This window comes from Eumetopias jubatus, unplaced genomic scaffold (genome assembly GCF_037043125.1).
Source record: "Eumetopias jubatus isolate StellerSeaLion01/CBP00866 unplaced genomic scaffold, mEumJub1_p1.0 scaffold_1, whole genome shotgun sequence".
NCBI classification, from domain to species: Eukaryota; Metazoa; Chordata; class Mammalia; order Carnivora; family Otariidae; genus Eumetopias; species Eumetopias jubatus.
The window spans coordinates 214,259,317-214,286,327 of NW_028274807.1; the positions used below are offsets into that span (position 1 = coordinate 214,259,317).

Genomic DNA, 27,011 nt, shown 5'->3' on the forward strand with positions numbered 1-27,011 from the left:
TAGGCAAGGGTCTCTGGGAACAGAAGGCAGCGCTCCTATCCAGCCCAAGATAAAATGCTTCTTTACTTCCACTGTGTATCGCCTTTTTCCTCCCTTGGACAGTGTCTGGAGATATTTTTGGTTGTCATGACGGCGGGGCAGGGCGGGGAGAGCGGCGCTCTGGGCATCTAATGAGCAGAGGTCAGGGATGCCGGGGTCCACATGAAGAACGATCCGGCCCTGGCGGTCCCCAGTGCTGAGGGGGAAAAAAGCCCTGCTCTAGGAGAACGCCCTTGTCGTTTGGGGTACAGTATCTCCCCAGATGGCAGGCATCCATCAAGAGCTTGTGATTTGCTGGATAAAGGAGTAAACAGTTGTCTGAGCGCTGGGAAGTCGTTCAGCCGGATCAGCCTGGCCAGGGGAGAAGGAGTTAGTTGTCCCAGCCTGCCATTGAGAAGTGCCTGCAGAGCCGAGTTTTGGTTTTATATTGGGAAAAGCATTTCCTGCCCCACCCCCTCTCTTTCTAGGAGCAGCTGGGCCCCCTGTTTCCCTGTCCTCCTTATACATTTGAATTTTGAAGACTAGGTAATAACCACTCACCAATCTTGTGCGTGTCTGACGTTGCCTCTTGGGGTTTCGTGATGGCAACCCTGCTCCACTCAATCTCTCTCCCGCCTTTCTTTAGAACTGAGCATGCAGAATTCAGAGGGTGGATCCGATTCGCCAGCTTCTGTGACTCTGTGTCCCTCAGCGGCAGCCCAGGCCCCTGCGGCCCCGCCAGTACCAGCCTCCCCGCAGGTAACAGACCAGCCCGCCTGCTGCTCAGGGAAAACCTGCGTGGCCGGTGCAGGGGCGGGAGGCACATCCTCTTAGGTTTTGAAAAACACCCGAGTCAGCAGAGAGAGGTTTCCCAAATTAACATGTCAGTCGCTATTTGTTGAAAAGGTCCCACCAAGGACTCAAGGATACAAACACGAAAAGAAACCAACTTAGTCTCTTCCTCTCGTTTAATGGAAGTTTCCTCGTACCTGGGAATTAACCCTTTTACCCAGGAAGACTTTATGGATAAGGCAAAAGATCAGTTAGAATTCTAGCATTAGAACGGATATATTCTTTAAAATTTGCAGACTTCCCACATGAAGGCTCCTGACTTCCAGGTTTCTGCCGTGGATGGAAATACACCGTAGACGCAAACATAAAGTTAGTGACGTAAGACCACACAAAGCCGAGGCAGTGGAACAGACGAAGCTTGGAGGCGTGTGCAGTGGCCCACCGTGGCTGTGTGACCCGCCACGAGCACGATTCCAGAAGTTAGAAGCATGACAGAATTGATGAAGCTGAAAACGCCCCTGCATTCAGCAAAAACAAAAAGGCAGACCTCGGAGAGGTTTATTCATTTTAGAAAGGACAATCAGACTTGTTTAGCTTCTATTTCTTGCAAATATAGCAGCCCCCGCGTGGGCCTTGCAAGCCTCTCTCAGGGTGCCAAGGGGGTATGATCAGATTCAGTGGTAGCCTAATTGATTCGTGTCCCTGCCCGCTTGAAGCTGACCCTTCAGCCCTCCATCCCCTGGCTGTCTGGTGCCAGGGGCCCACCTCCAGGGGCGCACCATGGCCACGGTGTCCCTCCCCAGTTCCAGGCCTTCCATCCTTGCTAGAGATGCATCCAGTCCCCCCCAGGTGTCTCTTCTGTTCCTCACGCAGACTTCCTGCTGCTTACTTGGGGCACTCCCTTTCTGGAAAGCTACAAGCACTCATGCGCACGGGCCACCCTGCCTTCCCTCAACAGTGGGTGCCTCGCCCCTTGCCAGGGAGAGGCATTCCTGCTGCCTCACTTAGCCAGGTGTGCGCCTCACGCTTCACCTCCCCGCCCTGCACCCTCCGGCCCAACTTTCCACCACGGCGGCCACGTTCTGCCACCAGCCCCAGCTTGGTGCCAGGGACGGGGGAAGGTGGCGTGGACAGCTGTCTGGAGGGTCCTTCTTTTCACCCGGCCTCTCAGCTTGGTGCCAGGGACAGCCCGCATCACCTTGCAGAACAGACCCCGGGGAAGGAGAGCTGCGGGGGCAGGTGGAGGTGCGTGTGCGCGTGCACGCGAACGAGTGTGTGTGTGTGTGTGTGTGTGTGTGCGCGCACCGTCCTGTCTTCCTGTCAGTCCTGCTTATGTTTCTGTGAGGTGACAGTGGAGGAGGTAGCGGTGCTCTGGTTGTAATCTGTGTTTGTTTTAAGGGCTAAACTCTGGCTAAAGTCTAAACGTCCTTCTCTCCTTCCCTTTTAGAGGGTGTTGGTCCAGGCAGCGGGCTCGGCTCCCAAAGGAGCCCAGATGCAGCCGATCTCCCTCCCCAGGGTCCAGCAGGTGCCACAGCAGGTAACCACAGCACAGGGGACATGGGACACGTTAGCCCTTAGCGATCTGGAGCCCTCTCTGAACGAGGCATCCTTTCCTGTTGTTGCTGTTCCTTTGTCTTTAATATCTTCAGTTCCCGACCAGAAGGTTCTTTCGGAAGCTATGTTTAAAAAAAAAAAAGAATCTTACTGCAGAGAGTTTGCAACAGGCCAAGAAAGCTGACGATCTTTCATTCATCCAGAAATTCAGCATTCGGGGTGCAAGCCAGCACCTCGATAGAGCACTGGGCTACCAAGGTAGACACACAGATGGAGAAGCCCAGTTTCTGGGTTGAAGGAGCGCTGAACTTGCTGGGGAAGCAAGTGCCGTACCCTCAGACCAATGCCATGACCCAGGAAGTGCTTCTTGTGAAATCCAGTGATCCCGGAACAGAGCTTCAGAGCGAGGGCTCCCCAGCCACACAGCTGCACAGATCAGCAGCTCGGACAGAGCCCAGGTGACCTAGAGCAGCAGAGGGCAGACCTTTTCTGGAAGAAGCCAAACAGCACATGTTTCGGCTTGGCGGGCTAGCGGCCCCTGACATCACTGCTGAACTCTGCCTCTGTCTTGAGAAAGCAGCTGTGGATGGAAGTGGCAGGGCGTGGCTGTGTGCCCGGAAAACTTTATTTGCAGAAAGAGGCAGGCCAGATTTGGCCCGAGGGCTGGAGTTTGCGCACTTGAGCTCTGTAACATGCTAAATTAAAATCAGTGCAGTTTCTAGGAACCGGAACAGACGGCACACCCCTCTCCCCAGGGGGTTCCGGCTTAGATTGCTGGTGTGTTTAGAGGCGCTTGTCTGGAGGCAACTGAGGCAGGTTTCGGGGTCATGGGAGAGAAGCAAAGGCTTCTGGCAGGCCCAGCAGGGAACCAGCGGTTCTGTCTCAGCTCCTTGAGGGAGACGCGAGCAGTGTCGTGATTCCAGAAGCTTCCTCTCTGTGGGGCTGGGCCTGCCCCAGCCTTTCTCTCTGGGCAGCTTGGACTTGCAGAGTGACTTCTGCGTCTCCCCCAGTCCCCTAAGGCACAGCCCACCCCCAGCATGTTAGTCCCCAGAACCTTTTCGGGCATGCTCACTATTCCAGGGGCTTGTGTGTGTGCATCGTGCACCACGTTGGGTTGTCCTAGGAGGTGGGAATCAGCCCATCCTGCCGCTCCACGAAAAGGCTTAGAGAGAGGCCATGATGAAACCCAGCCCCTGATTCTCTTACCCCAAAAGGAGGTTGGATGAGGCGTCCTTTAAGTTTCCCTCTGTGGTGAGGGTGTAAGGTTCTGCGCGCAGAGCTCGGGCTTCCACCACCCGAGCCAGCACCCCTGTCTGCTGAGGTGCTGAACTGACATGGCCACAGGTGAAGGCAGGGGCGTGGCGGGCCGAGGCTGGGGGCTTCCCAGTGCCCCTCTCCACCTCCCACTCCATTCTGCTCAGACTGAAGGTCTCCTTGGTGTGCCTCTCAGGACCCCCGCCCCTCTGGGGAGGGGTGCCAGGGCCACCCAAAGGGGACATCAGGGAGGCCATGAAGAGTATGACCAGCTCGAGCCCTCTGCCCTACAGGGGGTGAGGGGTGTCCGACCCCCCCCACCCAGGGTCACGTTCTGTCCACAGCTCTGGCTTCTCCTGTCCAGCCGGACCCACCCCTCTGTCTAGTGGCTGGCGGGTGGCAGGGACCGACCGACCCAGCTCTGCTCTGCAGCTTTGCTCTGAGCTCCGAGCTGGGTTCCCCCCGACCCACCACAGAATGGGGGCCGCCCACCTAGCTCCCCTCGGGCTCCGCAGCAGAAACGAGCTGCCGCGCACAGAAAATGCAGCAGAGCTGTGGATCGGGAGCAGCTCCATTCCTGTGGGGCCTTTTGGTGACCAGTTCTCCTAGTTTCTTGGTAGAAGCGCCAGCTGGGGCGGGAAATCTGACACGTAGGAGTCAATGTTCACAAAAGGCACGAGAGGACGCGCCCAGTCGGCCCCTCCGGGAGCCCGCCGTGCCTCACGCCAGGTACCTGCTGTCGTTCCAGGTGCAGCCCGTGCAGCATGTGTACCCCCCGCAGGTGCAGTACGTGGAAGGCGGAGACGCCGTCTACACGAATGGAGCCTTGTACGTGGGTTGCCTCTCCCCTCGGAAGGGCCCTCCTTGCAGACAAGCAAGGGCCGTGTCCGGAACCTTCTCTCACGACTCCCCCCACGCCTTCCCATTTGGGGCTGTGTGTGTGGAAACTTCTCCTCCTCCTCCTTTGGGTGATGTTGGAACTGTTGCAACAGTTCTAGGACATCAGAGCCCTGTGGAGATTTCAGAAATCACAGGCCTTTGCAGTTCTCACTGCCAGAAAAGGCGGCCTTTCCAACAAAGCAGAACGCGAAACAAAACCCCAGTCCAGCTTTTAAGTCTGAAGATTCAGTCTTCACAATCCAGACACCATTTCTGTCTCTACCTTCTCATCCTTGCCTACGTCCACCTCTGGCTCTTTATGATGTTGCTAAAACTTGATTTTCCATTTGTCAAGAACTTCTAGAGCATTCTGCCTTCGAACTATGTGGTGTTTGGAGCAGAAAATGATACATTTCCCATGAAGCGCATTGTGCTCAAGACGCGAGCCCTTTGGTTCGTTTGATTTCCACGACCTCCTTCCAGAAGTTCAGGGATGGGGCGTGAGGGTTGGCCATGGTGATGGCCGGCGCTGTGCGAGTCTCTGCAGCACAGCCCTGAGGCGAGCCAGAGACATACAGACGCACGTCAGTGCCTGGACAGCCCAGGAAATCTGAGCGAGGTCTGTAGGTCGCCCCAGCGTCAACATCCTGAGCTTCATCTTGTGCTACAGTTAAATCGGCTGTCACCCCGGGAGGCGGGACAGGGGTGCAGGCCTCCCGGAGGCCAGTCGGAGGGGCCTCGATGCCACCCAGAGGGAAGCTCTCGAGACACACCACTAAGCTTCGGGCACCGCCTTTTACTGGGGCCAGCTCTACACGAGCGAGCAGAACCTAAAAATTTGAGTCGCAAACCACAGGGTGAATCATTCAATCCAAATGGTGAAGGAATATCAGACGAATTCTTGGTATCGCTTAGAAATTCTTTTTATTAGGCAATTTCATTTCACAAACACTTTCTGTTTTGAAAGAATCACAGACTCTCAGGCAGTTGCAGACTTAGGACCGAGTCCTGTGTGCCCTTTGCCCTGCTTCCCCCAGCGGTGACATCTTCTGTGACCGTGGCACAATACCAGGAGATTGGCATTGGGATGGACTGTCAGCTAGCCCGCGGGCCTAATTCACACTTAGCAGCCTACTTGCCATCGCGTGCGTGCGTGCGTGTGTGGTTTAGGCCATTTTACCCCGTGTGCAGATGGCACATAACTGCAATAAGATACAGAATCGTTCCGTCCCCTCAAAGGAGCTCCCCCATGCAACCCCTTTACACACGTAGAATTTTTCAGCGATAGTTTCAGTGAGTCATCCCATGACCCTTAATATTTCCAGAAATGATTACTTTGAACTTTGCACTGCCCTGACATTTCATGTCTGAATGACCCCCCGTGTGCTTGGTGTCAAGGGGCTCCAGCTTTAATGTGAAGTCTTGCTGGATTCCCGTGGAGACTCAGACGAGGCCCTTCTCTCTTCCTGACAGACGGACGGCCTATGCCTACAACCCTGAGCCTCAGATGTACGCCCCCAGCAGCGCAGCTTCTTACTTCGAGGCCCCGGGCGGCGCCCAGGTGACCGTGGCAGGCTCCTCCCCGCCAACGGTCCCCTCCCACAGCATGGTGGGCATCACCATGGATGTCGGGGGGAGCCCTATTGTCTCCAGCGCGGGAGCCTATCTCATCCACGGGGGGATGGACAGCACCAGACACTCCCTGGCCCACACCTCCCGCTCATCGCCAGCTACGGTATGTACGAGGCTCTCGGGGGCAGCAGGGTAGACCCTGAATAGACCCCCCTCAGCGGCAGGGATGCTGAGTGGAAGGCAGCCTGGGGTGCTGGAGCCGGAGCCCTGCCACCTGGAAGGGCGTGTGATCCGAGGCAAGTGTCCACCCCTGGGAACCAGGTACTCTGTGGTAGACAGAGAGGGCAGAAGGCCCCTCCCGGGCTGCTGTGGAAATGGCGTCTGAGCCCAGCATCACCGTGCTGGGGGGGACCCCCACCGTTGGCGTCGCTCTCCCGGAGGCCCCGGGCCCATCCATCCGTGTGACCGCTGGAGCGAACTAGGCACGGGGCAGTCCCACTTGGGAACTGCACCCACTCATTGCCGCCATGCCCCTGTCCCAGACAGTTCCCGACCTGCTTTAAAACTGTGTCTGCTCTTAAAGTCTGTTTTCCGTGCTTACTTTTATTTCATTTGGAAAATTAACACAGAGTAAAACTGACCCATTTTGGTGTGCAGCCCTGAGGTTTGATGCAACGACCTCGTGTCACTGTGGCCACGGTGAGGGTGCAGAGCGGCTCCTCACCCTAAAATCTCCCTCCTCCCATGACCCACAGCCCCTGGCAACTCTGATCAGTCGTCTGTCACTCTAGTTTTGTCTTTTCGGGAGCGTCGTATACACAGAACATACAGTCGGTGACCCTCTGAGGCCGCCTCTTTCACTCGCTGTGGTGCCTTTGAGACCCATTCGTGTTGTCACGTGAATCGGTACTTGCTTCTTCTTTGCTCCTGGGTAGGGTTCCGCCATACCACAGCTCCTCCATCCAGTCACCATTTGAGGGCCATTAGGGCAGTTTCCAGTTTTTGGTGATTATGAATAAAGCCTCTGTAAGTACTCACATACAGGTTTTTGTATGGACACATGTTTTCCTTTCTTTTGGATCAATACGTACAAGCAGGATTGCTGGTTCACACGGTAAGTGTATGTTTAACATTATGGAGCACCACCAACAGTTTTCCCAAGTGGTTGTATGGTTTTGCGTCTCCCCCCGTCCCCCAGTGATGTATGAGTCCCTGTGTCCCACCTCGTCACCAGCACTTGGTGTTGTCAACCATTCTTCATTTTCGACGTTCTGATGGGTGTGTAGTGGTATCTCGCTGTGGTTGTGATTGGTGTTTTCTTGATTGCTAATGATGTGCTTGTTTGCCTTTCATTATATGCTCTTCGGTGACCTCTTGGTTCAAGTCATTTGCCTGTTTTTTAACTGGATTGTTTGTTTGCTTACTGTTGAGTTTTGAGAGTTCTTTATATATCCTGGATACCAGTCCCCTGTCAGATATGTGACTTGCAAATATGTTCACCCAGTCTTTAGAGTGTCTTTTCATCCAAAATTGTGTAGAGTGTTTCCTCTCATTTCACCGCTGTGTTGGCGATTTACATAATTTTAGAATTTTCTATATAAATTTTAGGTCGTTCTATCTATATCTACAAAAAATTCATAGTAAGATTTTGATTAAGCAGCCTTAGACCTATAGATCAATTTGGGGAGACCTGACGTCTTTCCTATGTCGGGTCTTCCTATCCATGAACATAGTATGTTTTTTTTTCCATTTATTTAGATCTTCTTTGATTTCTATCATCAGCATTTTGTAATTTTTAGCATGCAAATTCTGTATGTATTTTGTTAGATTTATGCCTTAATATTTTATGTTTCTGGAGCTATTATAAGTGGTATTGATCTTTAACTTCATTTTCCAGCTGTTGATTTTTGGCTGTCAGCCTTGCATCCTTCAGCCTTACTGAACTCACTTGTAAGAGCTGCAAGAGTTTTACTGTCTGCAAATAGGAACAATTTTATTTTTCCCTTTCCAATCTGGATGACTTTTATTCATTTTTCTTGTCTTTTTGCACTATCTAGGACTTCCAGTACAGTGTTGAACAGGAGTGGCAAGAGTGGACATCCGTGCTTTGTTCCCAATCTTAGGGGAAAATCTTCAGTCTTTCACTGCTAAGTGTGATGTTGGCTGTAGGTTTTCTTAGATGCCCTTTTTCAGGTTGAGGAAATTCCCCTCTATCCCTCGTTTTCTTCAAGTCTTTATCATAAATGAATATTTTTATTTTTTTATTATTTTTTAAGATTTTATTTACTTATTTGACAGAGAGAGACACAGTGAGAGAGGGAACACAAGCAGGGGGAGTGGGAGAGGGAGAAGCAGGCTTCCTGCGGAGCAGGGAGACCGATGCGGGGCTCGATCCCAGGACCCCGAGATCACGACCCGAGCCGAAGGCAGACGCCTAACGACTGAGCCACCCAGGAGCCCCATAAATGAATATTAATTTTTATCAAATGCTTTTTCTTCATTGATATGATCATGAGTTTTTTTCTTCTGTAGACTGTTACTGTGATGGATTACATTGGTTGATTGTCAGTTAGAAAATAATTTCGTCTTTTGGTGTGGGGCTAATAATCTCCTGAAACAGAAGATGATGGTCTTGCCTCATCCCTGCCTTTGGTCCTGATGTGCTTTGGGGTCACCTGACATCAGAGAGCCCCCACCCCCACCGGGTCTCTCTGTCCTCTATGTCCAGAGTGCTCCCCCAGGACCCAGTTCTGTGGGCAGGGTGGGGAGAAGTCATTTGCTCTCCAGAGGCCATAACGCGTGGGGCAGTGCCTGGTGTACCAGCCTGCACCTCGCCTCACTCAGTCTCTGCAACCCACCGGGGCCTGGGCAGCCACAGGCAACCACACATGTCCTCCCTTGGATGACTGGCCGAATGGACATGAGCTTCAAGCTGGTATCGAGAAAGCATTCCTCACAGACTACATACATTTACCTGTCACAAACACGGCAGGTTCAATGTTAGCAAATTGCATCAGTGCATAATAGCAGCATGTACTAGGATCACAGGTCACAGACCTCCTGAGAAACCACAATGTTCTCTATGGTCCATACTATCCTGTTGCAAAGAAAGGTGCAGCCCAGACCCCGGGCAACCCGGCTACTGTGGTTTGTCATCTGAGTTGCTTCAGAAGAATCATGTTTTCATATCCATTGGGAATCCATGAATGGGCTGTGTTTACACCCCTCTCCGTGCAAGCCCAGGAGTGATCATCTCAGAAGGCGGTCTGATTCCCGACCCTGCCCGCACGGTGGTCTGTCGACTTGCTTTGGCATGGGAACATCTCCCACACATGCCGCAGAGATCTGCAGAGTTTTCCAGGAGCCGAGAACAAGAACAGCCTTGAGACTGCCCCAGAACTAAAACAGGGCTCCGGCATCCGACACTTGAGGCCTCCAGCTTTTCCTGTCAAGAGTTTTGGGACTTTTAGTCGGTTCTGAAAGCAGTGTGAAGACCAGAGGGAATCACCCGTACAGCCTCAGTGAGAGGTTTCAGACTTCTGGGGGCAGATTTTCTTGAGTCTTTATTTCATCAGTATTACATAAATCTTAAAACTGAATGGCCCACATGAGGAGTTTTGGATAAAACCTTTTGCTGTGGTGCTTTTATTAACCACACAGAGCACAGGCTCTAAACCCAGAGGCTTGCTCTTGCGGTTTCCGCCTAGGATTTGCCCTTTGGGTTGTGTCGAGGGGAGGCTGGGGGCTCTCGGGCTGCACCACGTAGAGACCCTGCCACCCCAGGCTGCAAGAGGCCATGCCATGTAGACAGGGGGCCCCCACGGGCCACACAGCGGGGACTGAGGAAGACAAATGTTCTAACCAATTTTTACAATAATAAAAATACATGATTCCTGCCCATGGGGAGACATGCCATTGCAGTGGTTCATCAGGGCCTCTAGGTCTAGCCCAAATGAAGGATAAGCTGACCCAGGGGTCAGGTTCCCCCTCTGAGTGGCGTCTTTGTGAACTCTTCATTTCCAGGAAATTGGAGTCCTAGCTCATCGGTAGTGGTGGCCCTGGCTATGCAGCTCACGCAGAGATCAGGACAGTGTCTGCCCTGGCAACTCCGCTCGGGATGGCCATGCACCATCAGCACGTGCTGCGCTGAAGCCAGAGGGGTGAGGAGTGAAGTCACCTCGTAGAACAGCGGCGAGTGAGTTCTGAGCTTTCTCGGGCTGCATTCCACTACCTAAAGAGCTTGCATCAGCTTCGTGGCACCTGATGTGACTTTCAAATATGCCTAGGACTGCACCATCGATTTCTTCCTCCGCCAGATAAAGAAAAACCCTCATGCGTTGGGTTTGAGAAGCCAGAGTGTCAGCAGCCCAGCCCCTTGGGACACTTTGAGTCTTCTTCGAAAATCCTGAGATCTGGTTCCCGATATTAAAAGTCACAATATAGGGCTCTGGACTGATGGATTCAAGTTCTACAACATATATCCTGGAGATATGTGACTTGAAATCACAGGTATTTCTTTACTGGCGTTATCAGAAACTCAGCTCCTGCTTTCAACACATAAGGAGCATCTTGCCCCTGACTACCAGCACACGTGGGTTCAGAAAAGCCACATCTTGTAGTCACTATCCAGCTCATTAGCACCGAGTCAAGCCGGGGAAACTGTGAATGGACCGTCTGTGGCTCCCTGTGTGTGGCCTGGCTTCCCACACGTGCCCTTCCAATCTCATGGCCACCCTTCCAGGTGGCCCACAGGGCGGTGTGCCACCCACACAGGTCAGAGTTCACAATGGATCATCAACCGCGAAACGTGTCTTCTCTGTAGCCTGCATTTCCAGTGAAGATGCAGAAAATCTCGACTGTACTATGACCTCACACATGTGCCAAGCATTTGCTAGAAGCTTCCTCATCCTCTGCACATCAGAGCTTTTGTCCAACTGTCAGAGCAAAAACTTTGCAAGCAAACGCACGTTGTTTTGAGAAAGGAATTTTGCCAATTGCGTGTCTGCTTTTTTCTCTGACTCAAGTATTTATCATCACTTTTTTCTTTAACTGAATAGACTCCTTTTTTTTTTTTTTTTAAGCGCCACTTTAGGTTCACAGAAAAATCGAGCGGGAAGTCAGAGAATTCCCGTAGCCCCCCACCCCCACACTCACATGGTTCCCCTCATTAGCCTTTCACGGAAGTTTGGTACGCTTGTCACCGTCAATGAGCCGATCTAGACACACGGTTACTATTAACTAAAGCTCCTGGTCGACGTTAGGGTTCGCGCTTGGTGCTATGCGTTCTATGGGTTTTGACAAACATTCAATGATATCATCACTTCTGAAGCTGGTTTTGCACGTTTCTTTGTGAAGGTGGGAGCAGTACCTGGGTTTACTTGGGAGCACTGCTCTGAAAGAGAGATCTGAGGTTTTCATCTCTCTTCCGCCTCCAGTGACAAAGCTAAACAAGGAGAATGTCATCCTGGAAAGAAAGCACTCTTTGGTGCTTATTCAGAAAAGTCACAAATAATTTACCAGGGAAGTCGTTCCTGTTCGGGGTAATACAGACCCGCTTAGAATGTCAAGGGCGACTGTGGACAAATGGGCCGTCCGTTGATCTGATAAAATCTTCTTCCACTCTTTGCCCATTTCTCATTTTCTATTTGCTATGTATGCAAAATGACCACAGTGTGTGTCTCTGGACTGGATCCCGGTCCCGAAAAAGGACACCAGTGCAGTGGTCATCACATTCAAATGAGATCTTTCATTGACTCATTGTGGTGAATGGGGGTTGATTTCTGGGTCTTGATCCTTGTGCTGAGATCATGCGAGATGCTAACATTTGGGAGGGCTGGCCGAAGGGTATACCGTTCTTGGTGCTGTTTTTGCAACGTTTTTGTAAGTCTGGAATTATTTCCAAATGAAAAGTTTATGATTTTTTTTTTAATTGAGTAGACCTCTATTGTTTAAAGCTCTAGGAATTACGAGAACTAAGCACGTCAGCTGCTAAAAATGATTACCAGTAGCACTTAGGACACTCACAATATTGTGCAGCCATCCCCTCTATACCCATGTCATTTTTAAAAAATCGGTTTAACAGTAAGGTCTAATACATCCGTAATGTGTAATTCTTGGTAGAATTATGGGGCAGCGGGGAGCAGCAAACCAAAGCCCCGCAGCCAAATCCAGCCAGCTGCCTGGCTTTGTAAATAAAGTTTTATTGGCACACGGCCACACCCATTCCTTCACTTGTCTGTGGCTGCTTCCCAATTATAAGGACAGAGTTGAGTAGTCGTGGACAGAGACTGGCCCACAGAGCCCAAAATACTTACTATCTGGCCCTTTACAGAAAAAGTTTGCCAACCCTTGAGCTATAAGAACTGGCCCAGAAAGATAATCACAGAAGATTAAGTGATAAACCCAAGTGTCAGAACTGAATAAGTAGCACAGCCCCAGCTGCCGAGAAAATCATGAGAGCCAATGTAAATCTGATAAAATGCAACTGAGAGGACCCACACCGGGCTACTGGTAAAGGCTTCTCCTCCTATGTGGGAGTTGGGTGGGGCCGGGGAGAAGTTGAGGCAGGGCTTGGATGTGTGCCAGGCCAGGTGCCCAGGGCACCAAATTTCAGGAGGTATTCACCTCCACGTGCCCAGCTTGCCCTGACACGATCTTGAGGATGAGCGCCTCCTTGAGTCTGGAGCCCTGGGTGCCTCGCTGGCCCCACCGCAGTCCTGGCCCTCAGTGGAGCCTGTTCTCTGCTGAATCAGATTTTCCTACAGCAAGCATGTATAATATTACTTACATATTCTTAAAATGTTTTCTTAGCAAAGGAAAAGTGGGCAAACAGATTTACAATGCCCTGTTTTCCCAAGCCAGCCTCCCCCCGTCCGCAGTGGTGAGCCCCAGGATTCTCTCCATCTTCCCACCTGGCCCTTCACTGCGGGCCGTTTCCTTTCTGCAGAATTCTGAGTTAGATCCCTGCCCTCAACGTCCCAGCAGTGTCTCTTTCTTTCTTTTTAAACTACTCTCCATGTTCTTTAAAGACCCAGAAGGGTTGTTCACAGAGCATTTACACGTACGTGTCCTCTGTGGCCACATAACTAAGCTAGACCTGAGGGGGCAGGGCTAACCCTAGCACGTTTCTGGCCTTGTCCCCACTCCGCCCGGGCCTTTCCGGAGACATCCCCTCCTTTCCCACTGCTGGCCCCTGGAGGCGTGGTCCCGATGTCAGATTGCGGCAGACCCATCTGGAGATGCCGCCGTTGCTTCAACAGTGGTCATTGCTGGCCCTTGGCAGGGGCACCCCCTACCTGGTGGGCCCTTTTAATGAGATTATTATGTTACAAATGGAACGGCCACTTGGGCATACACACTCATGAACCCAGAGAACTAACGTCCACCCTCCATTAGGAGGCCCCAGTACGGTCCTTACATCTTGGTGGAATCTTGCTAGGATCATACATGAAAGGAGAGGAATTTTCTAAATAGTTGGCTTATTTTAATACACTTGGGAGCTACTAAAACTTGCCTGCTATCTGCTTTTACATTAGGTTCTTGAGACACTATATCTTTGATCGCGAGTCCTTACATATTTTCTGCCCTCCTTCTGAACAAGCCCTTAAAGCACGATATGTGTCCGTTCCCCCCCATATTCTGCTACTAATTCATGTAGCAGAAACAGATGATATTAAGTGACCAATAAAAAGGAATATTACTGCATTGCATTGAATCAAAAATAAAAATTAAGCTCTTGATAAGTCAAGAAACGGATGCATAAGCACAATACCAAGACGGAAGGAAACTGCGGAAGCTCAGAAACCGGAAATGATTTTCGGGAAAGCTGCCTGGGCCTGGGGTGGGGTGGGGCACCACTGCGTCCATCCTTGGCTCCTCCTTACTGGTTGATATGTGGGCCTGTGCAGATAGCACCTTGATAAGTATCTTTAAATAGCAAAAAGTTAAACTCCAGTCAAATATAAAACTAGTTTTTATTTTAAGCATATTTAAACACTAACTTCTCCAGCCACTGAGGGGACTGAACAAAGCGTTTGTACTTGTGCAGTAAGAGTCGCTCTGGCAGGTGTGCAAGGAAGACTCGGACTTGAAGTCAAGTGCAGGATGCTCCTTGTCCACGGATGCAGGGCTGGGAGGTGGCGCCGCCGCTCCCTCTGCTGGACAGACGTGTGCGCACTGCGCCGTCCGTGCTGACTCCGGGGCGGTAACATCCCCATCTGGCCTTGGGCGAGGTGGGGGGGTGGTTTCCTGACCTTCACCGCCTACTGATGTTTACACGAAGATTTAATTTTAAAACAGTGAAGGCCTTGGGAGGTTCCACTGTGCATTAAATTAATTTCCTGCATCCATGGGCTTGATCGGACCCTATTTAATAGCTGTGCGTTCTTCAGGATGATCTTATGCAGCAAGCCTTAAATTTGTGTTCTTTTCCACAATACTCTACAGTAGTTTTTAGCAGGCAGTCCTAAATATGTCTGGCACTCCTCTGGGTGTCCCCAAGACCCTCCCAGGGGCCCCACGGGGTCAAAACTGTTTTCATAATAATACCAAGCCATCAGCCACCGCTTTCCCTGTGCTGACATTTGCACTGACTGTGCAAAATCAACATCGATGAGCCCCCGGGGCACAAATGCAGGTGCAGAGTGAGGCAGAGGCGTCAGACTCTCCCAGACGTCGCCGTGGTCTTCCCCACCCTGCTCTCACAGTGAAAAAGAAAAGAGAAGCTGAGGATGGGGTACTGCAATTTCCGGTAAAGGTTAACCTATGGTCCTTGATGGAGCTGTTAATTGCTGTTAATTGTATTAAATCTCAGTCCTGGAATTCACATCTTTCCAATATTGTGTGTGACAAAAGGCACTTCTTCTGCCAATGTATGATGACTGCCCTAAGGAAAAGCCGCCGGCAAATGACTGTGAGCCGAACCAGCCATTTTTGTCACGAAACACCGTTTGCTTGAAGGAGTAACAGACAAATGATGATTATTCAGACTTGGGGAATTGGCAGACATTTACTCAAAAATGAATGGTGCGAGGTGGATGTATCCAGGAAAACAGCCGACTAATTTGGTTGCCAATACATTTTCAACCAAAAAAGAATTAGAATTTTGAGCTTGGTAGTGATACTAACAAATGTGATTTTCAGTACTGTATAATGAAAGCATGTCAACATTTGGAACATCTGCAAAGTCAGTGAACCAATATTTTCCAAGTGACTGGAGCGGGAGGTTACAAAACCACACGTGGGGAGAAGATCCATTCAAATGGCAAGGGAGAATAATGGGTTTTTTAGTTGTATATGTTTTATCAAGGTCAAATTCACATAACATAAAATGCATCATTTTCACCACTTAAAAGTATATGATTCAGCGGCATTTAGTACATTCTCAGTGTTGTACAACCATTACCTTCTTTAGTTCCAGAACATTCTCATCACCCTGTAAACTGGTAACCCTGACCAGTTAGCAGTCACCCCTCCTGCCAGTCCCTCCTCCTTCAGCCTCTGGTAACTACTCTGCTTCCTGTCTCCAAGGATTTTCCTGTCCTGGACATTTCATATAAACGAGCACCATACACTCTGTGGTCTTTTGTGCCTGCCTTCTGTCACTGAGCATGATGCTTTTGAGGCTCATCCACATTGTAACATGTATCACTACTTCCTTCCTTTTGGTGGATGAATACTAGTCCATTGTGTAGATACACTGCATTGTGTTCGTCCAGTCATCCGGGACTGACACTTGGATTTTTCTGGGTTTTTGCCATGGTGAATCATGCTCCTGTGAACATTCACGTACACGTTTTTCTGAATACACCCAGGAGCGGAATTGCTCGGACGTAATAGTTTAACTGAGTTTATGTGTCACTTTTGGAGGAACTGCCGGCCTGTTTTCCACAGCAGCTGCACCATTTTATATTCCGCCAGCCGTGTGTGAGCTTCAAGGGTCTCCGCATCCTCGCCGACACTGGTGTTTTTTTTTTTTTTTTCTTTCCTTTCTTTCTTTTTTAATACCCGTACTAGTGTGTGTGAAGTGGTATCTCCCTGTGCTTTTCGTTTGTATTTCCCTAATGACTAATGATGCCGAGCATCTTTTCATGTGCTTCTTGCAGACATGTCTGGTCAAGTCCTTTGCCCATTTTTTAATTGGGTCATTGGTCATCTGGTTGTTGAGTTGTGACAGGTCTTTATATATTCTGGATACAAGACCCTTATCAGATAATACAGTTTGCAAATATGTTCTCCCATTCTGTGGCTTGTCTTTTCACTCTCCTGATAGTGTCCTTTGCTGTACAAAAGTTTTTAGTTCAGGTGAAGTCCCGTGTATCTTAGTAAAGATTTTTTATCGTTTATTTGTGCTTTTGGTGTCATATCTAAAAATCCATTGCCAAATCCAAGGTCATGAAGATAACCTTATTGTACATGACTACCTTATGTTTTCTTCCAATCATTTTATAGTTGTAGCTCTTACATTTAGTTCTTTGATTCATTTTGAGTTGATTTTTGTATATACTGTGAAGTAGGGGTCCAACTCCATTTTCATGTGGAAACCCATTTATCCTAGCACCATTTGGTAGAAAGTTTACTCTTTCTCCATTCAGTGGCCTTGACACCCTTGTCAAAAATCAGTTGACCATAGACATATGGGATTAGTCCTGGATGTTTAATTCCATTCCGTTGGCCTGTGCACATCTATGTCTGTCCTTATCCCAGTACTGCACTGTCTTGGTTACTGTAACTTTGTAGTAAGTTTTGAAATCAGGAAATGTGAGCCTTCCAGATTTGTTCTTTTTCAATATTGTTTTGGCCTAATGCCATACGAATTTTAGGATCAACTTGTCCATTTCTGAAAAAGCAGTTGGAAGTTTAATAGAGAATTTGGCTAAGGATTGCACTGATCAACTTGGAGAGTATTGCCATCTAAATATTAAGTCTTCTGATCCATGAACATAGGATATCTTCTGTTTATGTAGGTCTCCTTTAATTTCAGCCAGCAACGTTATAGTTTTTAATGTAAGTATTTTACCTCGTTGGCTAAATTTATTCCTAGGTATTTTATTTTCTTTGATGCTGTTGTAAATGGGATTGTTTTCTTTATTTCATTTTCCTATTGTTCACTGTTGAGAAATATAACTGATTTTTGTATGTTGATCTTGTATCCTGCAACTCTGCCGGGTTTGTTTACGAGCATTCATTGTTTTTTTGTGGCTCCTTCAGGATTTTCTGTGTCTAAGATCATGTTATCTGCAAACAGAGATAGTCTTACTTCTTCTTTTCTGATATGGATGTCTTTTATTTCCCACTGTCGCCTGACTGCCCTGGCTAGAACTTCCAGCACAGTGTTGAGTAAAAGTGGCGACAGTGGACACACACAGAGCTGTCGGAAGAGGTGATGGGCAAAGCAGAACCCTCTCATTCCTGCCCTCGGGCTCAGGAGCCCCGTCCAGCCGTTCTTTCCAAAATACGTGTTCCACCTGCTTTTTGCACACACATCGCTGAAGTCTGCCTTCCCTGCGTGTTTGAGGAAGGTCAGGGTGTGCATCGGGTTATTTCCTTCCATTGCCGTTCTCTGCCTGTTGTGGTGGGCTCCAGCAGATTTCCCATTTCCATTTAATATGCACAAGTGGGCGTCAGATTCGGCACATACGGTGAATGTGGCAAGAGCTGCACACAGCCGGGTGTTTGCTCCTGTGCATCGGCCTGCTGGACCACCTTAGCTCCCTGCCTCCATGAGGTCCTCGGAACCCAGCTCAGAAGCCTGTCCCCCCCAGGAAGGCGTCCCTGTTAGCTCCCTGTGACTTTGCCCAGCTCACGCTTCATGAACGTTCAGGAGCGTATCTCTGTGACATGTCCAGTGGCCCCAGGGTTCAACGCCTCCCTGTGGCAGGGCCAGGGTCTCTGGCCTCGTTGGTATCTTCCTGGAGCACCCAGGAGGGAGACCCTGGGCTTTGTGACAGGACAGGCCGCCCAGAACATTAGCAGTTCCACCGGCTGTCCTTGGGTGGACAGCTGATTCTCCCTAGCAACCGATGACAGGTCCAGGGGAGCAGCAGGGTGATTATTCTACTGGCTTTGCCTCTACCTGAACTCACGCCTCGGCTCGGTAGTCATGCTGTGCAGATGTGAAATGCCGCAGCGGGTGTTGGCAGAATGCTCCTTTGTGCTGTTGGCGCCCCGGGCTCCCGCGCTCACCCGCACGTCAGCAGTCACGCTCCCCTCCCGGGCCACAGCTTTTACTCGCTGCCTAACCACGCCCCCCTCCCCAACCCGCGTCAAGCCTTGTTTTCATTTTGTAGGCGCTTGAATCATTATTTGGATATTAATAAAAACAAATCTTGGCTGATGCTAACCATCTGATTTCCTTTTTTTTTTTTTCCGTTTTGTTTTGTTTCTGCACACATTTTCTTTAGCTTGAAATGGCGATTGAAAACCTCCAAAAAAGCGAAGGGATCACTTCACACAAAACCGGTTTACTCAACAGCCATGTAAGTGTGTGTCGACCCGGCGGCCTGCTCTGCCGCACTCGTAACCTTCGTAGGCATCTTAAAAACAAGCGAAGACCATGAAATGATGCCTCTCAGGTGCTGAAAGGAGGGAGGGGGGAAGCCAACCTAGGATGCTACATCCAGCCAAAAAAAAAAAAAAAAAAAACCCTTCAGCAGAGTGAGGGAAAGCGTCCTGCATCCATGCAGGTGGCTGGTAACAGCACATACCCTCCGGGTGCTCGAGGAGGGAAGAGCGAGAGTCTGCGTGCTCCCTGCAGGGCCCGGGAAGGCAACGGGCATCACAGATAAACTGATACTAAGATAGGCAGCAACCACAACAGAAAAGGCAGGACTGGGGGCACCCTAATGACTCTTAGCTGCCTTTCCTGTCTGTGATCAGCTCTTTGGGGGAAAAAAACAATATAATAGGAGAAAAGTGCAAAGCAACAATACTGATTTTAACTTTAGGATCTTTCTCCTTCGCTCTCCTCCTGGGGAGACCGTGATGGTAGCTTCCGTCCCAGGAGGCAGCAAACGTCCCTGTCTCTGGGCAGCTTCACGGGGCAGGATGGGACTGGAGGAGGTGACCAGCTAAGAGTCTTTATTTCCTACCTAGGGCCCCATCAAGACTTTGGTACTGGCCGGTGTGCCAAGTGAGGCACTGGCTCAGAGGGCAGTGATGGTGGGGCAGAAACCCAGCTAGGGAAGGTCCAGAAACTTCTAGGTTTCTGGATTGGCACAGGTGTCCTGGGCTGCTCCAGGTACCCGTAACCAGGGCCGTGCACTCCTGGGCCTCAGAGGCCCAGTCCCTGGAAGGGAGAGCAGTCTCACACCCATCATCTCAAAGCAACAAATACATAAATAAATAAGAGAGCATCAGGGCCCTGCTGTGGGCCCCGCCCCCCAGACTAGGTGGTTCATGGCCTCCCTGTCTCTAGTTACTGCTGGACAGTGTCAGCCCCGTGGCCGATCTGGGGAGGGAACAATCGGCAGTGTGTTCTTGCTCAGTCTTAAACTCAGGCCACTGTGCGGGCATGTCTGAACAGTGGCCTGCTCTGTTCAGCAGGGCCCTGAAGCAAACACGCGTGGCCTCAACACGGCCCGTGGGCCCCAGCACTGGGTCAGCCTTGAGGAAGGCAGAATGTGGGGCGCAAACCCCAGGCAGGCAGGGCTCCGCAGGAAATTTAAAATGTCTGTGGGGAAACGCATGAGCCGCTTGTCTCTGGCTGCAGGGGTGCTTCTGGCTTCTAACATGTTTCCTTTGGAAGGAGATGCCTTTGACTGCTTCCCTGCTGGTTCGGTTTCTGAGCAGGAAACACTCCCTGCGTCCATTTCTCCCTGGCCGTGTGTCGTGTGTCGTGGAGCTGTGAGCAGCAGGGTCTGGGCTTGGTGGCTTAGAATCAGACAAGAGAAATTATCTTTCTGAAGAGTTGACCCCGCGCACTGGGGTGAAAGCCTCCTGGAGCCCGTCCAGCCGATGTGAGAGCCAGGAGGGGAGGGAGAGAATGGGTCCTGGCCCCTAGCTGGGGCCCCGTGTCCCTGCGGTGGCCGGCCATGCTCGCTCATGATGCTTGTCACCCTGGCCACCCGCAGCTGAGTGGGCTCCCGTGCCGGGCGACACTGGCCGAGTCCCGGCTCCTTTGCCAGCCCGGCTCTAGGGCAGATGAGCCGGACTGGGGGCTGTGCCCCACGGACCCATTTTCCTGGTGGCCTCCCAGCCGACCCTTGTCCAAGAGCCGGGGTCGCGGCGTCCCACCCGCGCCAGAGCTGTGCTGAACACAGGGGCAGAAGGAACGAGGAGAACTCACGCCAGGGAGCTGGGAATGCGCGGGCAGTAGCCCAGCAGCTGTGAGAAGGCTCACCCAGGTCACACGGAAGTGTGCACAGAAGCCAGCCGTGCAGGTTTTCCGCTGGACCTGGTTCTCGTGCTCTGTGGAGTTTGCTTCCCGACGACAGTGGTGACGACGGGCTAGCATGGGGTGGTGTCCAGGGCTAGCGAGATGCCCTGAGCCTGGGAGGCGAGACAGTGCCTTCCAGACCCAGCTGATGTCGGGGTCTCCGGGAATTTCCCCACCTGCCCTCAAGGGGCTGAGTGAGACCCAAGGGGGCCTGCAGGTGGAAGGAACCTTCCAGCCTCGGGTGGAAATAGGCTGGAGCGGTCTCGAAGATGGGGACGGGCAGATTTGGTGGCATGAAAACCAGGGTTAGCTGCTTGCAGGGAAGGAGGCGAAGCGCTTGCCCTGGGCAGGAAAACGCCTTCCCCCACCGCAGACGCAACCACCGTGGTGCCTGGTCCGGAGGGACTTCAGGCAAGGTCCCCCGCCTTGAGCAGGGGAGGGGCCTGGGCTCCTCCCAGGGCTGCCCCTCAGCCGTCCCTCAGATCCCTGCCCAGAACAACACCCCCCCCCCACGCAGGGACCCCCCCACCACTGGTTCACGGTCAGTGTCACATGGGGGCAACGTGGTCTATGTAGTAAACCCTGGGAGGAGGACCTGCTTGTAGATTAATTGTATTTAGATTCTATGACTTTTTTTTTTTTAATTGGGGACCACAAATTGCCAAAGATCACGTGGTCTTCAGTTGGTGGCGGACCGCAGGCCCGAGTGATGACAAAGCATGCCGTGCAGACCAGGGTTGGGGCTTGGCTAGAATCGGCAGCTTCCTGGGATGGGTCCCTTGTCCAGAAATTGCTCCCAACTATCGTGGCAAATGCCTCCAGCAGTTGTGGTCAGACTGCTGGTTTCTTTCCCGAAGCCTCCTCACCGCCTTGCTGAGCCCACCCTGACTCCCGGCGCGAAGGCTGCTGCCCAGGTGGCACCACCACCTGGCCCCTCCCACCTGCTGGCTTGGAGCTGCAGCTCAACACAGCGTGTCCAAAGCCGAGCCCCGACTGCCCCTCTGACCCCTGAGCCTCCCACCATCCTCTGCTGCTCCCCCTCGCTTCCCATCCTTCTCCCAGACCCCACCTCCAGACGCTCTTGAGCTCGCCTTCAGAACCATCCCGACGCAGACCACTTCTCCTTCCTCCACCGCCACAGCGCCCACCGTCTCTCCTGTGGAGTGTCGTGCCCACCACCTAGTGAGCCCTTGGTAGCTGCCCTCCCCCAGCTTCCAGGCCCTCCTCGCAGCAGCGGCCGCAGTGATTCTACTGAAACCAAAGCCAGATCATGGCACCTCTCTGTCCAGAAGCCTCCAGGTCCCCCATCACACTCCAAGGAGGAGCCAGCATCATCAAAACAGCCTCCGGGGCCCTGCCCGGCCGGCCCTGTCCCTCCTTCCCCTCCCCCTCCCCTCCCCCTTCTCTCTGTTCCAGCCACACAGGCCCCCTCACTGTCCCTCCAACACGCCAGGCCCGGTGCTGCCCCAGGGCCTTTGCACGGGCTGTTCCCTCTGCCTAGAATGCTTCCCCGTGGCTCCCTCCCTCAGCTCCGTCATGACTTGACTCATTGGTCACTTGAATCAGCTTCCCCTCTGTTGCAAAAGGGGGAGAAAGCATAACTGATCGTTCTGGGAGCTGCAAGAGGTGTCAGCTCTCTCTGGAGTTACTTCTGCTTGGGAAGAACTTGCCGTGATAACCATGCATCATTGTTCTCAATGTCAACAGAATTACCCAAGTAAAGAGAGCCATTTTTCGTTTCAACAACACGGGGCTGGGGGATGGATGGTGATAAGCCGAAGCGATCGTTCTTCCGGAGCACTTCCTCATACATGTGAGCCGGTCCTGTCGAGGGCCCCCTCCAGCCCACCACCCACGGAACCTGACCTCACCCTTCTCGTCTGAAAGTCCGTGTTCCTCTCCCGCTCCCAGAGGATTCCCTAAGAAGCAGCGCTCTGTGCTCCCGGGGCGGGGGGGGGGGGGGGGGGGGCCGCCGGGCAGAGCGAGAAAGTCTCCAGCTCCTGCACCCTGACCGTCGGCTTCCCGCATGCTGGGGGCCCCTCTGCTCCTCAGGACCCCTTCTCCTGGTCCGTTGCACCTCCTGGGGGTGCAGACATGGGCAGGCCCGGTTCCATCTCTACCCGCCTGGGGTTCTCATTCCAGTGGGGGAGACGAGCAATAAATAGATAAGATGCACCTGCTAGCTTCAGAGGGGGAAGTTCTCTGAAGAAAACCCCGGGGCTCAGAGAACCCCCTCAAATACCAGCCCTTCCTCACCTGGATCCCAAACTGAGAATAAGAGAAGGTGGTAGCCAGGGAACCCAGTTACCCCCCCCGCCCCACCATGCCTTGTCGCTGGGGGGGGGGCAGCTTCCTGGCGCCGATGGGGCTGTGCTCACCCCCTGCCCCTTCCAGATGCCCCCTGAGGGGCCTACCGCCCCGCAGCCTCCCTGAGCCCAGGGCAGTGCCATGCTGCCGTCACAGCTTCCGGCAGCAAGGGGAGAGAGCTCAGGGGCCAGGGAGGACCAAGGAGGTGGCTCCCCGGCCAGAGCGAAACTGGAGAGAAAAAGGTGGCAGGAAAAGCACATTTAAGGAGAGTTGGAAAACTAAATATCAAGTGAGGCGACAGGAAGTCCTTTTCGCAGAGGGGCGGCTTCCTGGGCGCCTCCCTGTTCCCGGGGCCTCTGCCGGGGGCTGCGCCCCCCCCCCCCCCCCCGCTGCCCTGTGCTGTCCTAACTGCCTCTCAGTGGCCCCGCCGTGGAGGCGGGGAGGGGGCCAGCTGGGGTTCCCCGACGCTGGGACGCTGGGTGGGTGAGGGGCCAGCTGTCAGCCGCGCAGGCCCACAGCCTGGGGCGGGAGGGCCCAGGGCCACGCGGGCCGCCCGGGGAGCAGGCCCGCGTCGTAGTGACCATGGCGCGGCGGCTCAGGGAGAAGCAGGAGCTGCGCCCGGCCCCTCCCCGAGGAGGCTCCCGCAGCCCTGAGACTCCTCTGCAGAGCCTCTCCTGGTTCCCCGGGCGGCAGGGCAGCAAAATATACTGGGCCTGAAATGCGAGGCCTTCCGGCCACTCTTCCTCCTCCTCCTCAGGCCCTGCGTGTGTGAACGCCCTCTCTGTGCGTCCCCCCGGAGACCCCGTCCTCAGCCTTGGTACCCCGTTAGCACGCCTGCGCCCAGCCTCTGCCCTGAAGCCAGGCCCAGCAGTTAGGCGACCTCCCCTCCAAAGCAGAGCCCACGACCCCAGCCCTTCCTGACGCCCGATGTGTGTCCTTCTGTTACAGGACCCTCTGCTCTGTCAGTCCCCATGTGTCCCTTCACTTGGACCTTTGGCCTGTGGCCCACCTTCATCCCACACATGCAGCCGTGCCCAACTCGACCTCTGAACCTTTCCTTGCCCATGGCCGGCCCCGCCTCGGGCCTCCCACTCCGGCCCCGCGCTAGATCAGGAGGCCCGGGGTGGAATGAAGGCACGTCAGGCATTCACTTGAAAACAGCCCAACACAGGCAGGAGGCGGCAGGTGGGGCTTAGATGAAATGAACTTGGCCCCGAGCTGACGCCTGTAGAAGCAGGGGTCCGTTATGCTGCTCTCTCTACCTCTGTGCCTGTTAGAACCTTTCCATAATAAAACTGTCTTTGAAAGGGGAGACTCCAGCCGACCACCCCCCCCCCCGGCCCCCAGCGTGTGCGTGCGGGGGCCGGCTGCGGCTGAGCTCTCCCCGGGCAGACGCTCACTTCAGGTCTAGAAGGGTTCAGAGGGTGTGCGACGTGCTGGGGCCCCCACACCTGGGTCGGCGGGGGGGGGCCGAGAGCCCCTCACCCTTCCCACGCAGGATCCTGCCTACAGGCCTGGGGCCCAGGCACGACTCCTGCCCTTCTCCAAATCCCCAGCACGGTTCAGGGCTTTGGTATTCACACATCAGACCTCCCTTGATCAGGGAACAGACGCACTCTGCTGGGCAGGCCTCCTCTGGGCCCCTGCCTGGTGTGGGGGCTTGACTCTGCGCGGACGGCTCCTGCCCTTCTGACCCGATGCTGAGCCGGGGGCGGGCGGGGAGAGCTGCTGCGGGCAGCGACTTGGCTGCCTCCCGGCCTGGGCCCAGAACCTGGCGCGGAAGCCCCTTCAGTACTGTGTCCCGTTTCCGCGTGCAGCCTCCCTCTCAGAGACGCGAGGGGAGGCCGGTCCGCCTCCGCCTGTCGTCCTGTTTTTTGTTTTCTTTTGTTGTTGTTTCCGAAAGAAAAAGAAAAAGCTTTCCTGAGAGAAAATACAGCACACCTTCCAGAGTGTATGGTTTCCGGGCCACTCGGCCAGTCCCCCAGCCGTGAACACAGACCCCTGTGGAGGCACACACGTCCTACCTCAGGGAGGAAGCGCAGTCGCTCGCATCGGGTCTGAGAGCTGCTAAGAAGAGGGGCAGGAGGGGGGGGTGCCTGGGTGGCTCAGTCGTTAAGCGTCTGCCTTCGGCTCAGGTCATGACCCCAGGGTCCTGGGATCGAGCCCCGCATCGGGCTCCCTGCTCGGCGGGAAGCCTGCTTCTCAACCTCCCCTACCCCCCTGCTGTGTTCCCTCTCTCGCTGTGTCTCTCTGTCAAATAAATAAATAAAATCTTTAATAAAAAAAAAAAAAAGAAAGAAAAAAGAAAAGAAGAGGGGCAGGAGGAAGGAGTGTCTGGGAATTCCCCCTTCCACTCCTCCCTTCCTTCCCAGCCTGTTCTAGTAGAATCTGGCTGCCCCAGGGTGCAGAATTCCTGGTTGGAGCCATGGATAGTAGCACAAGCAATAGGGCAAGAATTCACACAGGGCAGGACTTTCCTATTCAGTGACCAGCAATGAGACAGGTGGCCGAGCCCCAGCCATCTTAATCCTTAGATGGACGATTTGTCCCTCAGTCACAAGATGTCAGGAGGGGTGGACAAGCTCTAAAGGCCCACGTTGCCCTGTTTAATGCCGGGGGCAGTGCTGATGGGTCTGCCGAGCTTTCTTCAATCTTCCTCTTCATCTTGACATTCCTGTCAGTTTAGGAGACATGGTGTCCAAATGATTAGGAAGACACCCAAGAGGTCTCAGTCACTTGCAGGTTTTTGTAAATTAAGTCAAGGAATCTGAAAACCAGGCTGAACATTGAAGGAATAAATACAGGAGTGGAGAGAAGCTATTAATTCATGTGCCCGGAATCTCTCAAATCCAAATCAGCAACAGTGGCTATGAACTTCCTCATCACGTTAATGGAGAGAAAGTATGTGCTTCTCTTAATGAGTCCACGTTAGCCTTTCAGCATTTTGGGGGATCCTGACGAACACAAGCGTGTCTGTCTTCATCCAGCTCCAGTGGCTGTTGGATAACTACGAAACCGCAGAAGGCGTGAGTCTCCCCAGAAGCTCTCTCTACAACCATTACCTTCGGCACTGCCAGGAGCACAAGCTGGACCCTGTGAATGCCGCCTCCTTTGGGAAGCTGATTCGCTCCGTGTTCATGGGCCTGCGGACGCGGCGGCTGGGCACCAGGTGTGTATATGGGGGTGCCCGGTAGCCCCACGCCCACCCGTCCTCCTGCGTCCTCTATACAGATACTGAGCTTTTGGAGAATGTGGTCTTTCTCCTTCTGCCTGCATGCCCCTGGGTGAACTTGGAGTTGTTCTGAATTGGCAGCAGCACGGGCCTGACTGGCCCAAGGCATTGGCCATGGGCCATCTCTCTCCTGGTGACAAGGACACAGGCTTTGCTTCAGCACTCACCGTTTGTTTAAAATTTTCCATAATAACAGGTTTTCTTAACAAGCAGCCTCTGGATTATCAAGTAGAGTTGGATTTATGGTTTCTTGGTGCTTTCTGCTCCGCCTGGACCTGTCCACCACAGCCTGCCCTTGGCCTGCAGCAGCCAGGGACTGCCATATGCCGCAGACTTACCCAGGCAGGAAGCAAACACTCCTCCCACTAGAAAACAGCAGCCATACTCTATCCAAAGTGGGGGGCCTAGAGCACACAGAAGGGGCCAAGAGAATGTTCTCTGCCACCCTCTGATCCTTTACAGAGAACATCCTTACAGAGCATCAGTGGATAGAGGAGGGAAGGATGGGGGAGAAGGAGAGGGAGCCCCTGGTCTCTGGGGACACAGCCGCCACTGCCTTTGGGGCCTCTCCAGACGGTTCATGCATGGCCTCCACCGTCAGAGTGTCCTGGACGCTGGCCTCAGGACTGGGGCTTTTCTCCCCACTGCTTTCCCTCCTCCTGGCACCAGCCAAGCTGCTACCTCATCCAGAAAGGGCCCATGCTCCGCCCACTTGTCCCTATTGCCCGACACATGTCTATCCTTCAGTGCTTCTCTCCTGAGGAGCCCTTCTGAGCTGTTTTCTTAACCAAATTGCCTAAAGCCCTCTGATCATTCATTTCTCACATAATAAGCTATGATAGTGTTTCCCAAAGCGTTACCATTTCCTAGATCGTGTTGTCAGATGACTGGGGGCGGGGGGTGAGGATGGTGATGCTGATGGTTGGGATGGTGATGATGACAGTGATGATGGTGAAGATGATGATGATGGGATAGTGATGACGGTGGTGATGGTGATGATGGTGATGCTGATGGTGGTGATGGTGAAGG

The 27,011-nt window shown here is 52.9% G+C and overlaps 1 protein-coding gene across 4 annotated transcripts in view; it reads left to right on the forward strand.

Annotated features, from left to right (window-relative positions):
* RFX2 (regulatory factor X2) overlaps window positions 1-27,011 on the forward strand; it is a 93,945-nt gene that overhangs the window by 49,531 nt on the left and 17,403 nt on the right. For 3 of the 4 annotated variants that reach the window (XM_028126182.2, XM_088017815.1, XM_028126183.2), the window contains exons 2-7: window positions 665-777; window positions 2,258-2,347; window positions 4,367-4,446; window positions 5,971-6,232; window positions 18,471-18,545; window positions 25,738-25,919. In XM_028126182.2, coding sequence (XP_027981983.1) covers window positions 673-777; window positions 2,258-2,347; window positions 4,367-4,446; window positions 5,971-6,232; window positions 18,471-18,545; window positions 25,738-25,919 — 794 coding nt within the window. In that variant the 5' untranslated portion in view covers window positions 665-672. The remainder of the gene's footprint in view (window positions 1-664; window positions 778-2,257; window positions 2,348-4,366; window positions 4,447-5,970; window positions 6,233-18,470; window positions 18,546-25,737; window positions 25,920-27,011) is intronic. The other variant, XM_028126184.2, reaches the window with a different exon arrangement.